At 48.0% G+C, this 17279-nt stretch overlaps 1 protein-coding gene across 2 annotated transcripts in view; it reads left to right on the forward strand.

The window, feature by feature from the left end:
* The window catches only part of FAM107A (family with sequence similarity 107 member A), a 162897-nt gene that overhangs the window by 89739 nt on the left and 55879 nt on the right, over positions 1 to 17279 (forward strand). Inside the window, exon 1 of one of the 2 annotated variants that reach the window (XM_040408332.1) lies at positions 16440 to 16564. The exons of the other annotated variant lie outside the window; for it this stretch is intronic. Within the exon in view, the coding sequence (XP_040264266.1) occupies positions 16483 to 16564 (82 nt within the window). The 5' untranslated portion in view covers positions 16440 to 16482. Of the gene's footprint in view, positions 1 to 16439; positions 16565 to 17279 lie in introns of those variants that run through there. 2 annotated transcript variants of the gene reach the window in all.

Raw genomic sequence — 17279 nt, forward strand, 5'->3', positions numbered from 1 at the left:
ACTTGGCAAGATTTGCCCACTCTTTGCAAAAACACTCCAAATCTGTCAGATTGCGAGGGCATCTCCTGTGCACAGCCCTCTTTAGATCACCTCACAGATTTTTAATCGGATTCAGGTCTGGGCTCTGGCTGGGCCATTCCAAAACTTCAATCTTCTTCTGGTGAAGCCATTCCTTTGTTCATTTGGATGTATGCTTTGGGTCGTTTTCATGCTGAAAGATGAAGTTCCTCTTCATGTTCAGCTTTCTAGCAGAAGCCTGAAGGTTTTGTGCCAATATTGACTGGTATTTGGAACTGTTCATAATTCCCTCTAGCTTAACTAAGGCCCCAGTTCCAGCTGAAGAAAAACAGCCCTGCAGCATGATGCTGCCACCACCATGCTTTACTGTCGGTACGGTGTTCTTCTGGTGATGGGCAGTGTTGTTTTTGCGCCAAACATATCTTTTGGAATTATGGCCAAAAAGTTCAACCTTGGTTTCATAAGATCATAACACTTTTTCCCACATGCTTTTGGGAGACTTCAGATGTATTTTTGCAAAATGTAGCCTGGCTTGGATGTTTTTCTTCATAAGAAAAGGCTTTCGTCTTGCCACTCTACCCCATAGCCCAGACATATGAAGAATACGGAGATTGTTGTCACATGTACCACACAGCCAGTACTTGCCAGATTTTCCTGCAGCTCCTTTAATGTTGCTGTAGGCCTCTTGGTCGCCTCCCAGACCAGTTTTCTTCTCGTCTTTTCATCAATTTTGGAGGGACGACCAGTTCTTGGTAATGTCACTGTTGTGCCATATTTTCTCCACTTGATGATGATTGTCTTCACTGTGTTCCATGGTATATCTAATGCCTTGGAAATTCTTTTCTACCCTTCTCCTGACTGATACTTTTTAACAATGAGATCCCTCTGATGCTTTGGAAGCTCTCTGTGGACCATGGCTTTTGCTGTGCGATGCGACTAAGAAAATTTCAGGAAAGACCAACTAGAGCAGCTGAACTTTATTTGGGGTTAATCAGAGGCACTTTACATGATGGCCGGTGTATGCTGACTCCTATTTAACAGGATTTTGAACGTGATTGTTTAATTCTGAACACAGCTACATCCCCAGTTATAAGAGGGTGTGCACACTTATCCAACCACATTATTTTAGTTTTTACTTTTTGTTTTTTTCCCTCCACCTAAAAGATTTCAGTTTGTTTTTCAATTGAGTGGAACAGTTTATAGGTCACATTAAAGGTGGAAAAAGTTCTGAAATGATTTATCTTTGTCTCTTTTTTTTACATCATAGAAACCTGACATTTTAACAGGGGTGTGTAGACTTTTTATATCCACTGTATATATATATATATATATATATATATATATATATATATATATAATGTGTGTATGTGTATATATGCAGCATCCCACATCAGTGTGTAAATGGGACACTTTAAACATCTGAAATATATATATGTGTGTTTATTTGCAATGTTTGGTATTTCCTATTATCTGGTTTACAGCCAGGTGAGGTCAAATACCGGACCGGATTTTAAGTGCCGGTCCGGGTTTTGGCAGCACCTGGCTGTCTTTAAATAGGCAGCTGGGCTCAGTAGCCATGTCTCTGTGTTGGGATCTGGGAGCCTTATGTCTGGATGAAGTCTTGCTACTTGTTTGGCGTGAAAACAGGTTGGTGCTGCTATGCTCAAGGACTCTTTGAGGCAGTACTGCTGCATGGTGTGAATTACCACCAACACCGCAAGGATTGGGACTGCTTGTTTTGTCACTTGCCTAAAGTGTGAATAACACTGAACTGTTTGATCCAAAGAACTTGTTGTTGCCTCTATACTGGGTCAACTAATCCTGTCTACCAGAGCGAGTCCCCCAATATATATGTATACAGGTGAAACTCCAAAAATTAGAATATCGTTCAAAAGTCCATTTATTTCAGTAATGCAACTTAAAAGGAATTGCATTAATGCAGCTTAAAATTAGAATTTTGTGAAAAGGTTCAATATTCTAGGCTCAAAGTGTCACTCTTTGTCAGCTAATTAATCCATATCCCCTGAGCAAAGGGGACCTGAGATTGAGACTTTGGGGTTTCATATGTTATAAGCCATAATCATCCAAATTATAACAAATAAAGGCTTGAAATATCTCGCTCTGCATGTAATGAGTCTATCTCATATATTAGTTTCACCTTTTAAGTTGCATTACTGAAACAAATTAACTTTGCACGATATTCTAATTTTTCGAGTTTCACCTGTGTGTGTGTATATACATATATATATATATATATATATATATATATATATATATATATATATATACACTGAACAAAAATATAAACTCAACACTTTCGGTTTTGCTCCCATTTTGCATGAGCTGAACTCAAAGATCTGAAACATTTTCTACATACACAAAAGACCCATTACTCTCAAATATTGTTCACAAATCTGTCTAAATCTGTGTTAGGGCTCTTTCACACCTGCGTTCTTTTTTTCCGGCATAGAGTTCCGTCGTCGGGGCTCTATGCCGGAAGAATCCTGATCAGTTTTATCCTAATGCATTCTGAATGGAGAGAAATCCGTTCAGGATGCATCAGGATGTCTTCAGTTCCAGACCGGAACGTTTTTTGGCCGGAGAAAATACCGCAGCATGCTAAGCTTTTTGCTCCGGCCAAAAATCCTGAACACTTGCCGCAAGGCCGGATCCGGAATTAATGCCCATTGAAAGGCATTAATCCGGATCCAGCCTTAAGCTAAACGTCGTTTCGGTGCATTGCCGGATCCGACGTTTAGCTTTTTCTGAATGGTTACCATGGCTGCAATGATGCTAAAGTCCTGGCAGCCATGGTAAAGTGTAGTGGGGAGCGGGGGAGCAGTATACTTACCGTCCGTGCGGCTCCCTGGGCGCTTCAGAGTGACGTCAGGGCGCCCCACGCGCATGGGTGACGTGATCACATGGATCACGTCATCCATGCGCATGGGGCGCTCTGACGTCATTCTGGAGAGCCCGGGGAGCCGCACGGACTGTAAGTATACTGCTCCCCCGCTCCCCACTACTACTATGGCAACCAGGACTTTATTGGGCGTCCTGGCTGCCATAGTAACACTGAACGCATTTTGAAGACGGATCCGTCTTCAAATGCTTTCAGTTCACTTGCGTTTTTCCGGATCCGGCGGGCACCTCCGGCAAATGGAGTACACGCCGGATCCGGACAACGCAAGTGTGAAAGAGCCCTTAGTGAGCACTTCTCCTTTGCCAAGATAATCCATCCCACCTCACTTTATTGTGGGCAGTCTAAGGCACACCTGTGCAATATTCATGCTGTCTAATCAGCACCTTGATATGCCACACCTGTGAGGTGGGATGGATTATCGTGGCAAAGGAGAAGTGCTCACGAACACAGATTTAGACAGATTTGTGAACAATATTTGAGAGTAATGGGTCTTTTGTGTATGTAGAAAATGTTTCATATCTTTGAGTTCAGCTCATGCAAAATGGGAGCAAAACCGAAAGTGTTGCGTTTATATTTTTGTTCAGTGTATATATGTCACGGCCTTTGGTTTGCGCTGTGACACTGTTGCGGTTGACCACGGCAACGTGTCGCTGTGAGAGCATGCGGTGGCAGTGTCTCAGCCTTCTGGGTGATTGCCGTGACTTGGTTGTCACGCATGCTGTTGCCGGTGGTAATGTTTGGTTTGCTTGTGTGTGCACTTCCCCTTTAAGTGGCTTCCTTCCTCTATATGGTGTTGGAAGGGTTAACTCCCTTCCAAGTGTTTTGTGAACACTGGGTTTATATGTGCGTGGGTGTGGCTGCTTGGGCTATTTAGCCTCTGCTGGATGCCTGAAGCTCAGTGTTCCTCCAGCCTTGGTGTATGCTGGTGGTTCACTGTTCCTGTGTCACTACTAGAGCTTGGAGGAGTTCTCACTGCTCTGTTTCTCCGCCCCTGTGATGAGGTTTTTACTTTCTGTTTCCTTCCTCCCAGCTGTTCCTCCTGCGTTTGATTTCCCTGCCTTTAAATCACCCCTCCTCCTTTTGTAGGGTGTGGATTATATTTCTCATTTGAGTTGTAGCTCTTGCTTGAGTATCTTCACTTGTAAGCTATCATTTCACTGGACCTGTGTTCTGCTGCAGCAAGTACTCCGGATATTGCCAGCTGTCTTTGGATCCGTCTTCTCTGCTGCTGCAGCTCCTTCAGCTAAGTGTGCAGACATTGTAGTGTATCTGTTTATTTTCTGACTGGATCTGAGGCAACCACGGTTCCCTCCATATACTGAGCAGGGCACCGGTGGCCGTGCCCCTTCCACTATTGTAGGGGTTACAGTGGTCATCAGTCTTAGGTACGCGGGCATGCCTCGTTCCACCATTTGGATCCGGGCATGTGCTTTAGCAGCATAGGGAGAGCTTTGAGGGTCTGACAGGGGTCACCCTTTATCCTCCCTAGTTTGGGTCCGGTCAGTAGCTCTATTTACTGTGTATGCTCTTGTTGCTCACATACAGCCGTGACATTATAATCCACCAAAACCGTCCTTTTTGACATGGATCCGCTTTCTGGCCTGGTTGACCGCATGCAGGGTCTTTCTTTGGAGGTAGCGGATCTCCGTCAATCTATGACTCAGCTTCAAGCATTGGGTTCTGCTCCGGCCCATGGAGTCTGTTGCGAGCCAAAGGTCTCGCTTCCGGAAACGTTCTCCGGGGGCAGTGAGAATTTTGTTCGCTTCAGACAGGCATGCAAACTCCATTTTGCTTGTGTCCCCACTCCTCTGGTATTGAGGAGCAGAGGGTGAGGATTGTCATCTCCCTGCTCAGGGGTAATGCTCAGACTTGGGCTTTTTCGCTGCCATCAGGGGATCCCTCCCTTCGATCCGTGGAAAGATTTTTTGTGGCCCTGGGGCAGATATATGATGACCCGGATCGTGTTGCTCTGGCCGAATCTAACTTACGTTTTTTATGCCAGAACAAACTGTCTGCGTAGCTTTATTGTTCTGAATTTCGGAGATGGGCAGCTGATTCAGGTTGGAATGATGCTGCACTCCGGAGTCAGTTCTGTCATGGTCTCTCAGAGAGATTGAAAGATGCGTTTGCTTTCCATGAGAGACCAACGTCCTTAGAGTCTGCCATGTCATTGGCGGTACGCCTTGACAGGCGTCTAAGAGAAAGAAACAAGACCTCTCTGTCCAGCCATTGTCAGTCTAGGGGCAGTGGTGCGGACTCATTCAGTGTGCAGGGGCCTCATCCTGTCTCGCTCCCCTCTGAGGAGGAGCCCATGCAGCTAGGTCGACTTGCCCCTGATAAAAGAGGATTTAGTCCTCAGAGTATGGTGTGTTTTTGTTGTGGGGGCATAGGTCATTTGGCAAATGTTTGTCCGTCTAGGAGATTCTTGAACTGTACTAAGAGCGATAATAAGAGAAAAACCTCAAAAGGTAAATCATCAAATTCTGCTTCATCTGCTACTTTGGGCAAAGTTGATGTAGGAATTGATGCTTTTCCTCTGACCTGCAGTTCCCGTTTTCTCCTGTCTGCCACGGTGGCGCTAGAGAGCAAAGTCATTTCTTGTGAGATTTTTGTCGATAGTGGAGCGGCCGTCAATCTTATTGACACTCAATTTGTAGCAATGCATGGTTTTCAGGTTTGCACATTAGAAAAGGATATACCTGTTTTTGCTATTGACTCTGCTCCACTCTCACAGAGATCTCTGAAGGGCATTGTTCACAATATCCGGCTAGCTGTAGGTGACACTCATGTGGAGGATATATCTTGTTTTGTCCTTAACGGATTGCCTTCTCCTCTAGTTTTGGGGTTACCCTGGCTCACTAGACATAACCCCACTATTGATTGGCAAGGAAGGCAAATAAATGAGTGGAGTGACTTTTGTAGAGAGAATTGTCTCACAGTGACTTTTGCAGAGGTGTCTACTAAAACTGTGCCATCATTTCTCTCTGATTTCTCGGACGTGTTTTCCGAGAGCGGTGTTCAGGAGCTACCTCCTCACCGGGAGTTTGACTGTCCCATTAACCTCATTCCCGGCGCCAAGCTGCCAAAAGCACGCCTCTACAATCTCTCACAACCGGAAAGAATCGCAATGCGAACCTATATCTCCGAGAGTCTCGATAAGGGGACTTTTTGTCCCTCAAAATCACCTGTTGCCGCAGGTTTTTTTTTTGTTAAAAAAAAAGATGGCTCTCTGAGACCTTGCCTAGATTTTAGGGAGCTGAACCGTATCACGATTCGCGATCCCTATCCCCTTCCTCTGATCCCGGACCTCTTCAACCAAATTGTTGGGGCCAAGGTTTTTTCCAAATTGGATTTGAGAGGCGCGTACAACCTGGTCAGGGTCAGAGAGGGGGATGAATGGAAAACGGCCTTTAATACCCCTAACGGGCATTTCGAGAATCTCGTTATGCCTTTCGGCCTGATGAATGCTCCGACCGTCTTTCAGCATTTTGTTAATAGTATTTTCTACCATTTAATGGGGAAATTTGTATTGGTGTATCTTGATGATATTTTGATTTTTTCCCCTGATGTTCAGACCCATCAGGATCATCTTTTTCAGGTTCTGCAGATTCTGCGGGAAAATAAATTGTACGCCAAGCTGGAGAAATGTCTTTTTATGGTATCGGAGATTCAATTTCTGGGTTTTCTCCTCTCTGCTTCTGGTTTTCGCATGGATCCGGAGAAGGTCCGTGCTGTACTTGAGTGGGAGCTTCCTGAGAATCAGAAGGCATTGATGCGCTTTCTGGGTTTTGCGAACTATTACAGAAAGTTCATTTTGAATTATTCCTCTGTTGTCAAACCCCTCACTGACATGACAAAAAAGGGGGCGGATATTTCCTCTTGGTCGGAGGAGGCGCTTGCAGCTTTTTCTAAGATTAAAGAGAGTTTTGCGTCTGCTCCCGTCTTGGTGCATCCCGATGTTTCCTTACCTTTTATTGTTGAGGTGGATGCTTCCGAGGTGGGTGTGGGTGCGGTTTTGTCCCAGGGCCCTTCTCCTGCCAAATGGCGACCCTGTGCCTTTTTCTCTAAAAAACTCTCCCCGGCAGAGAGAAACTATGATGTGGGAGATAGGGAGTTGCTGGCCATCAAGTTGGCTTTCGAGGAATGGCGCCATTGGTTGGAGGGGGCCAGGCACCCTATCACCGTTTTTACTGACCATAAGAATCTGGCATACTTGGAGTCGGCCAGGCGTATGAATCCGAGACAGGCCAGATGGTCTCTGTTCTTCTCCAGATTCAATTTTGTTGTTACATTCCGCCCTGGGATCAAAAATGTGAAGGCTGATGCTCTCTCTCGCTGTTTTCCGGGAGGAGGAAACTCCGAGGACCCGGGTCCCATTTTGGCGGAGGGGGTAGTTGTTTCTTCTCTATATTCTGATTTGGAGGCCGAGGTCCAGGCTGCCCAGACTGAGGCACCTGCCCGTTGTCCTTCTGGGAAGTTGTTTGTGCCTCCTGAGCTACGTCACAAACTCTTCAAGGAGCATCATGATACTGTTCTTGCTGGTCACCCCGGGAATAGAGCCACGGTAGATCTCATTGCTCGGAGATTTTGGTGGCCGGCTCTTCGTAAGTCGGTGGAGGGTTTTGTGGCTGCTTGTGAGACGTGCGCTCGCGCTAAGGTCCCTCGTTCACGGCCTTCAGGTTCCCTTCTCCCGTTACCCATACCTTCCCGTCCTTGGACACACCTGTCCATGGACTTTATCACTGATCTTCCTCGTTCCTCAGGGAAGTCTGTGATCCTGGTGGTGGTGGACCGTTCTAGCAAGATGGCTCATTTCGTACCTTTCCCTGGTTTACCCAATGCTAAAACGTTGGCGCAAGCTTTTGTCGACCATATTGTTAAATTGCATGGCATTCCCTCTGATATTGTTTCCGATAGAGGCACGCAGTTTGTGTCCAGGTTCTGGAAGGCTTTCTGTTCTCGCCTGGGGGTTCGGCTGTCCTTCTCTTCTGCTTTTCACCCGCAGTCGAATGGTCAGATTGAGCGCCTCAATCAGAATCTGGAGACTTATTTGCGCTGTTTTGTGGCAGAGAACCAGGAGGATTGGTGTTCATTTCTCCCTCTTGCTGAGTTTGCTCTGAACAACCGTCGTCAGGAATCTTCTGATAAGTCACCATTCTTTGGTGCATATGGGTTCCATCCGCAGTTTGGGACATTCTCCGGAGGGGCTCTTTCTGGTTTACCTGAGGAGGAGAGATTTTCCTCGTCTTTGTCTACCATTTGGCAAAAGATTCAGAGTAATCTTAGAAAGATGAGTGAGAAGTATAAGCGTGTGGCTGATAAGAGACGTGTGCCTGGTCCGGACCTGAATGTGGGTGATCTGGTGTGGTTGTCTACAAGAAATATTAAACTGAAGGTTCCCTCCTGGAAATTGGGTCCCAAGTTTATTGGGCCTTATAAAATCTTGTCAGTCATCAATCCTGTTGCCTTCCGTCTTGATCTTCCACGGGTTTGGAAGATACATAATGTATTTCACAGATCTCTCTTAAAACCATATGTCCAGCCCACGGTACCCTCCTCTTTGCCTCCTCCGATTTTGGTTGATGGCAATCTGGAGTTTGAGGTTTCCAGAATTGTGGACTCTCGCATTGTCCGTGGTTCTCTTCAGTACCTCGTTCATTGGAAGGGTTATGGTCCTGAGGAGAGGATGTGGGTTCCGGTGTCGGACATTAAAGCCACTCGCCTCATCAGGGCATTTCATAGGGCTCATCCTGAGAAGGTGGGTCCTGGGTGTCCGGAGTCCACCCGTAGAGGGGGGGTACTGTCACTACTAGAGCTTGGAGGAGTTCTCACTGCTCTGTTTCTCCGCCCCTGTGATGAGGTTTTTACTTTCTGTTTCCTTCCTCCCAGCTGTTCCTCCTGCGTTTGATTTCCCTGCCTTTAAATCACCCCTCCTCCTTTTGTAGGGTGTGGATTATATTTCTCATTTGAGTTGTAGCTCTTGCTTGAGTATCTTCACTTGTAAGCTATCATTTCACTGGACCTGTGTTCTGCTGCAGCAAGTACTCCGGATATTGCCAGCTGTCTTTGGATCCGTCTTCTCTGCTGCTGCAGCTCCTTCAGCTAAGTGTGCAGACATTGTAGTGTATCTGTTTATTTTCTGACTGGATCTGAGGCGACCACGGTTCCCTCCATATACTGAGCAGGGCACCGGTGGCCGTGCCCCTTCCACTATTGTAGGGGTTACAGTGGTCATCAGTCTTAGGTACGCGGGCATGCCTCGTTCCACCATTTGGATCCGGGCATGTGCTTTAGCAGCATAGGGAGAGCTTTGAGGGTCTGACAGGGGTCACCCTTTATCCTCCCTAGTTTGGGTCCGGTCAGTAGCTCTATTTACTGTGTATGCTCTTGTTGCTCACATACAGCCGTGACATCCTGGCTTTTACCATCTGTCCAGTGAGGGCCACCCTTGTCATTGATGTTATTATGGTGTCTCTTTCCCTTCCTATCTTTTGGTTTGTGTGGGTTATGTTCAGGGTGTTGTATGGCTGGTGATGTTTGGTGTCCAGCATGTTTGCTAGACATTCCCCTGTCTCACGTTTATTGCAGCTATGGTTGTCCTGGGTTCCTGTGTGGTTGTGGTTTGTGCCCCTTAATGCTGGTGTGGACAGCAGCACTTGTGCACGGGTTCCAGTCAGTGTGTCTGTGGCAGGTAAGTGTGTTATGGGTTTCGCTTACCTGCCAACTCCATATGCTGTATGTGTTCCCCTCTCCTTGCAGCCTGGCCTCAGAGAGACTCCTGTTCCTCCATGACTGGGATGAACAGGTTGTCTCTTCCTTGCTCCTTGGTGAGGGATTACCAGGGCGACTCAGGGTCTATAGGAATCCAGAGTATGAGCCGTCCTACCATTGGGGTCCGCTCATACGGTGAGGAGTCAGGGAGAGGATTAGAGACTCTGTAGGAGGTGACCTGCTCCCTTATTACTCCTTTTGGCCAGGCTGATCTCCTTTTACCCTTTGACACAGCATGGTGGAGGGTTTCCCCCACTCCCCATCGTGACAGTATGACCACAAAGGCTCCTTGCTTGGTGCCTTCGGAAGAGGGCCCAGCATGTGTCGCCTGCCATTTTCTGGCGCACATGCTTATCCTCCGGAGGGAGGGTGAAAGGTGAGACGCTGTTAACAGTGCGGTTCCCTGTGACAGTTGGTTGCAGTTGGTGTGAACCGTCACTGGTGTTTGCGTTTCTCCTCGTCCATTTCTCAGTGGTTCAGGTGCTTGTATTGTGTGCTGGATGCATCCCTTTGGTATACTGGCTGTGTGCTGGTTGGGGATGCATGCTGGCAGTGACCTGGTGTGAACCGTATCTGAGGTGGACGCAGCGTTCAGTGCAGTTTCTCTGGGCTGTTTGGTGGCTGGTGCCCTGGTTCCTGTGTGTTGCTCCAGGGGCTGGCGGCAGTCTTAGAGAGACATCCTTGCTCTGACGCTGAATTTTCTTACTTCCCCTTTGCAGTACGCCATTCCTTCAGGGTGAGTGAGTGTGAGGTCACGGGGGTCAATTAACAGACCGAGGGTTACTCTTAGTACTCACAGTTTGTAGTATACCCTGGGCAGGCATACAGTCAGTGATGAGGCTGGCACGTAGATCCTCTGGGGCACTCTCTAAATATAGGGACCAGGCCGGGTGATAGGTGAGGCGCCCTGGGTGTTGAAGGTTTAGCGTGCCTGTGGCAAGATCCCTTACAGTTTGTGACGCCAGTGCCAGTAATGGTGGCACACAGATTGTTAGGAGGAATAATGGAGGTACACACGATTGCAGTGAACTAGAATTCTTCTTTACTGAACAGTTCAAACTATGTACAAACTCCAAACAGTTCCATATGAAGAATATTTAGTAGCAGGCAGGCTTTACCTAGGTGGCAGGTAGAATCCTAGCAAGATAACTCAGGGGGGAATTAAACTCACAGATCAGGCTGTACTTTCTGCAGAATCCTGTCTGGCTTTCTCCAAAGCCCGTATGCCTAATAGCTGGCTTTATCCTTGGGTAGGGAAACCTCCTCTGGTATCAATTCTCTTGCTGACAATAAACTTCTGCCCCTCAGCTTTCTACTTGGCTGGATAGGATTAGCACTGCTCTGTACTCTGCAGGGTGCAGGATAACTCAGGAGGATCTTCTTCTCCTGGACTAACCTCTGAGCTTCACTTACTCAGGACTTCAGGCAGGCTAGACTGAACTGCTTAGCCTCCTGGACTAGACTGAACTCTCCTTTCCTGTCTTGGCCTAACTATATATACTAGGGGGTTCCCTAGCTCCCTCTACAGCTCAGGAGGAGAAACTACACCCCTAGCAGGCCTGGTACACAGGAATTAACATGGAAATATGCAGTCATACAATACAAAATACAATAAGCAATCTCACACTGATCCTGTTACTCCCCCCCCCCCCCCCTGCCCTGTTGTTTTTGGGTGTTCTGTTTAGTTCCCCTTTTTTTGTTGGGGGGGCTTTTAGGGGTGGGAATGTCACGCCATTTGGTTTGCGCTGTGACACTGTTGCCACATTTGTGGTTGCCCGCGGCAATGTGTTGTTGTTAAAGCATGCGGTGGCAGTGTCTCGGCCTTCTGGGTGATTGCCGTGACTTGTTTGTTACGCATGCTGTTGCCGGTTGTAACGTTTGGTTTGCTTGTGTGTGCACTTCCCCTTTAAGTGCCTTCCTTCCTCTGGTGTTGGAAGGGTTAACTCCCTTCCTATTGTTTTGTGAACACTGGGTTTATGTGTGTGTGGTTGTGGCTGCTTGGGCTATTTAGCCTCTGCTGGATGCCTGAAGCTCAGTGTTCCTCCAGACTTGGTGTATGCTGGTGGTTCACTGTTCCTGGCTTTTACCATTTGTCCAGTGAGGGCCACCCTTGTGGTCATTGATGTTATTATGCTGTCTCTTTCCCTTCCTATCTTTTGGTTTGTGTGGGTTCTGTTCAGGGTGTTGTATGTCTTGTGTTGTGTTACATGGCTGGTGAAGTTTGATGTCCAGCATGTTTGCTAGACATTCCCCCTGTCTCACGTTTATTGCAGCTATGGTTATCCTGGGTTCCTGTGTGGTTGTGGTTTGTGCTGTGTCCTTTAATGTTGGTGTGGACAGCAGCACTTGTGCACGGGTTCCAGTCAATGTGTCTGTGGCAGGTGTGTTATGGGTTTCGTTACCTGCCAACTCCATATGCTGTATGTGTTCCCCTCTCCTTGCAGCCTGGCCTCAGATAGAGACTCCTGTTCCTCCATGACAGGGATGAACAGGTTGTCTCTTCCCTGCTCCTTGGTGAGGGATTACCAGGGCGACTCAGGGTCTATAGGAATCCAGAGTATGAGCTGTCCTATCATCGGGGTCCGCTCATACGGTGAGGAGCCAGGGAGAGGATTAGGGACGCTGTAGGAGGTGACCTGCTCCCTTACTACTCCTTTTGGCCAGGCTGATCCCCTTTTACCCTTTGACACCGCACGGTGGGGGCTTCCCCCCACTCCCCATTGTGACATTATATCTTTGGCTCTCTGCTATGTACAGAACTCCCATAGAGATGAATGGAGCGGCAGTGTGCATGCTCAAAGGGGTACTGGCGATTTGGCAGAATGCATGGTCCCTGTTCTTGTGATCAGTAGGAGCCCCACCGATCTAATATTTATGCCCTATCCTGATTATCAGATTACACTTTTAGATCCCATTCAGACGGCCATACTGCTTTGCGGATCCACAAAACACGGATACCGGCCATGTGAGTTCCGCAATTTGTGAACCGCACATGGCCGCAACCATAATAAAAAATGCCTATTCTTGTCTGCGATCTTTTCCGCGGAGCCACGGATCGGAACCACGGATGCAGACAGTACACGGTGTGCTGTCTGCATCTTTTGCGGCCCCCATTGAAATTAATTGGTCCGCACCCGTTCCACAAAAATTCCGGAACAGAGGCAGACTCATTCATACGGCCATCTGAATGAGCCTTCAAAGGGGAATACCACCCAAAAATATTCCTCTTCTTTTCGCTGAATATGTAATAAATGTTAGATCATTGGCGTCAGACCACTGGACTCCACGGATCTAATATTTAGTTTTAGTGATTATAGGGGGGCTGAATATATATCACACAGTGGGTTACGCTCCGGCTATGGGGCTATCTTTCTAGTACAGCAGTTGTACTTTGTGTACTGGCTCTGAATCAGTGAAACTACAGGCGGGATACCTGACAATAGACACCTTTGTCAGGGACACACCTTTCTTGTTATCCGTCCCCTGAAACCTTTCAATTACACTGGGCTGGAATTAGGGGGCGGCCGCTGAGCCATGATGTGATATTGTATGTATTCTAAGGAGAGACGGACCTTCATATTAGTAACTATTGACTCCGGTCATTATACTGAGGACAAGATTACTACTATAATTGTGGCCTGAAGAAGGGCAGAGTAAAGAACCCACCGCACCTCACAGAGGACACTGGGTCTTGGAAGGGATCCTCGGTCGTGTATTTACTGGAAATAACCTGCAGATAATATAGAAATCACTGTCTTCACTGGTAGATCAGATTGTAAGGGCCGACATGTTGAGTTTATTCACTTATCTCTATATTTTTATATTCTTTTTATGTTTCTATGTTCTGTGAAGACATCATAATTGGAGCGGTGATTTGCTGTGACTGGAGTGATGGACCGACAGCTGGAAAAGAGGGAGGGAGCAATAGGTTACATAATTAAAGGGGTTCTCCGGGCTCCGGACATTGATGACCTGTCCTCAGGATGGGTAGTCAGTATAAGATGGGTGGGGGTCGGACACCCAGCTCGATCACCGATCAGCTGTTTTGGCCGGAAATTAATGTGTCCCACTTTTGGACGGACATTCCCTATTTATGATCTGAATCCCTCTGTACTTCTGGGGGAATGGGGCTAGGTGAGAATAACTTAATTTATTTTTTATTTTTATTACAGGTCTTCTCTATTGTAAGAGGGCAGCACTACTGCAAGGGGGGGCAGTAAGGGGGGAAACATTATTGTAGGGGGCAGCACTACTGCAAGGGGGGAAGTAAGGGGGAAACATTATTGTAGGGGGCAGCACTACTGCAAGGGGGGCAGTAAGGGGGAAACATTATTGTAGGGGGCAGCACTACTGCAAGGGGGGGCAGTAAGGGGGAAACATTATTGTAGGGGGCAGCACTACTGCAAGGGGGGACAGTAAGGGGGCAACATTATTGTAGGGGCAGCACTACTGTAAGGTGGGCACTGAGGGGGCAATATTATTGTCAGAGGGCACTAAGGGGCATTCTATCATGTGGGGACTGGACAGGATGGGGCAGGTATAGATAGGTATTGGGTAACGGTAAGGCTACATGACGACATCAAGATGCAAAAAAGTTGCACGACACAAAAATATGTGGACTTGTGGCACAACACGTCATTGTGTAACCGTACCCTTAGAGGCATGGCTTAGTGTAAAAATAATTTTTTTGCCTAAGTGCGCCACACGCACCACTGATGTAATCCCTCCTTGGGCTTTTCAAGAGTTGGGAGGTATGGTGTAGGGACGGAAGCAGAAGGGCCCATTAACTGTGTAGCTTCTGGACCGCAGCACACTGCATGGTGCCCGGCACCCTAGTGCCCAGCTGAGTGGTGGAGGTGCCGGGTGTCAGACCTCACCAACCTGATACTGATGACCCTTCTGGAGGATAGGTCACTCCTAGACCCAAAGCCCATTTCCCCTGACCGCCCATGATGAAGGTTCACCTCAATACTTCACAGTAGCTACTCGTAGAGCAGATCACATATTATAGTCTTTCCCCTTGTATGAAATGTGCTGTCGATGGGGTACATTTTGCCCGTCCTTACCTTGAAGCTGGCCATACACATGCAGACTTCCCCTGTAAGGCCTCTTTCACACTGGCATGTGCGGCCCGTTGCCGTATTGCGGGCCGCAATACACGGGCGCCGTTCCGTGGGCATCCCGCATCACGGATGCGGACCCATTCACTTGAATGGGTCCACAAATCCGGAGATGCGGAATGGTGTGGAACGGAACCCTACGGAAGCCCTACGGAGTGCTTCCGTGGGGTTTCGTCCCGTACTTCTCTTCCGCAAAAAGATAGAGCATGTCCTATCTTTTTGCGCAATGGCCGGATCGCGGACCCATTCAAGTGAATGGGTCCGCGATCCGCTGCGGCTGCCCCACGGACCGTGCTCGTGCATTGCGGGCCGCACATGCCAGTGTGAAAGAGGCCTAAGAGTGTATGTAGGTTCTCATTGGGGGAGGAGGGGAGTCAGCCAGAGAGTCAATTTGAAGAGTCAAACCAAGAGTCAATTTGAAAAAAATGGAAGTCGTATATTTTTTCTCCTTTTATGATCCACTCCCGATTTTGGCTTCCAAAACTGCATCAGGAAATCTGACCGTGTGGCCGGACCCGAATGTGTTTGGTGGTGTCTTAACTTTCCCTCAATGGCAGATTGTCTAAGGCTACTTTCACATTAGCGTTTTTTGCGGATCCGTCATGGATCTGCAAAAACGCTTCCGTTACCAGAATACAACCGCATGCATCCGTCATGAACGGATCCGGTTGTATTATGTCTTCTATAGCCATGACGGATCCGTCTTGAACACCATTGAAAGTCAGTGGTGGACGGATCCGTTTTCTATTGTGTCAGGACAGATCCGTCTTGCTCCGCACCACATCGCGGACTGCGTTATTCTGTCCGCGATGGGGACGCGCAACCAAATGGAACGGAATGCACTCCATTTCATTCAGTTCAGTTTTGTCCCCATTTACAATAAATGGGGACAAAACGGTAGCGTTTTTATCTACTGTTAACATCCTATGACGGATCTCAATAGCGTAGTTGAAAACGCTAATGTGAAAGTAGCCTTAAAGTGTAACTGTCACTCTTTTTTTCTTTTTTTTTGTGATGTATAGGGGCCCCTCGGAACCGAACCCGAGTTCGGGAAATGATTTTTTTACGGTATAAATCAATTTCTGAAGTTATTATGCGAAGTAATAACTTCAGCTCATCGGAGCCAATACATTCTAATACCGTACAGAGCGCTCGCTCCTTACAGTACTGAAACAAAGTTTTAATGCGAATCGACTTCGGCTGTTTCATCCGAAGCCGATTCGCTCATCCCTAGCTGTGACCGTTCAAGTCAATGGAGCTGGGCTGCAATACCAGACACAACCCATCGACAGGTGGGGCGCTGTTCCTTGAAGAAAGCAGCCTTTTTGTTATAAATTTTTTCTAAACAACCCCTTTAATTCATGGACCGCACACTATAACTCCCATCATCAGACTGAAAAGAGAAATACATCTGAATGACTGTGTGGCTATCTATACGGTCCTACATGGCGTGGGCTGTGATACGGCAGCAGGGTCTCGGGGGATGGAGCTGTCAGCAGTCGGGGGAGGCTCCGGTACAATCCGGGCGGGCGCGGGTGTCACGTGACTGGCAGCTCTCGTAGAAAACACCGCGGACGAGGGAGAGCTCTGCAGTTCCCCTTCAGCCGCAGGCAGAGCTCGTCGTGCGCGGTGCGGACAGCAGGGGGCGCGCTCATGTCACAGAGGTGGTTTGACCGGGTGCGGGTACCTGATACCGCGGGCACCGGGATGCACAGGGCCATGCTGGTCAAGTCCGGTAAGCGGGGGGGGCTTTATACCGTAAGCAGCTCGTTACCGGGGGGTTTGTAGGGACGTGTACATGCCGTGCTGCTGCAGAGCTTCTACGCAGATGGAAGGAGATGGTGACTCAAAGCTCAGCACCCAAGAGGTTCTGCAGCAGCTCCGAATGCTTTTTCCCCTCTGTGGTCTGCAGTGTGTGGGGCTTTCTACATGTAATAAAACTACTTCAGCATCTCCTGATAACGGAAGCAGCAAATGAGGGCTTGCTGGGAGTTATAGTATCAGCGCCCAGCATGCCTTGAGAGCCACAGAGGGCTTGCTGGGAGTTGTGGTTCCACAAGCACCAGTGTATCTAATGTGACCTCTGAAATAGGGAAAGTAAACCAGCATTGTGTCTATTTATGTATGCTGTCGCCATGACGGGCCCCATAGGTTGTCACCCAGCTTTCCTGGAGTCTGATAGAGCTGCCAGTTTATACCGCCGTCATCTTCTGGTGCCCTATGGCAGACTTACCATTCAAGTAGCATTCTGGGTCATGCCCGCATGGAATTTGGGTGTTTTGACAACTTGGGACGTACACCAAAGGGAGAACCCCAAGGCGATTGTCAGGACCGCTCATCGTATGAGGACGCCTGCACGCGCCGCGGAGGTTTACGGCAGAACTTTCCTCTGAACGGGGCTCGCAGGCATCCACGTGTTCGCCGTGTTCAGATGAACGCAACTGATTTAC

This window comes from Bufo bufo, chromosome 9 (assembly GCF_905171765.1).
Source record: "Bufo bufo chromosome 9, aBufBuf1.1, whole genome shotgun sequence".
Taxonomy (NCBI): Eukaryota; Metazoa; Chordata; class Amphibia; order Anura; family Bufonidae; genus Bufo; species Bufo bufo.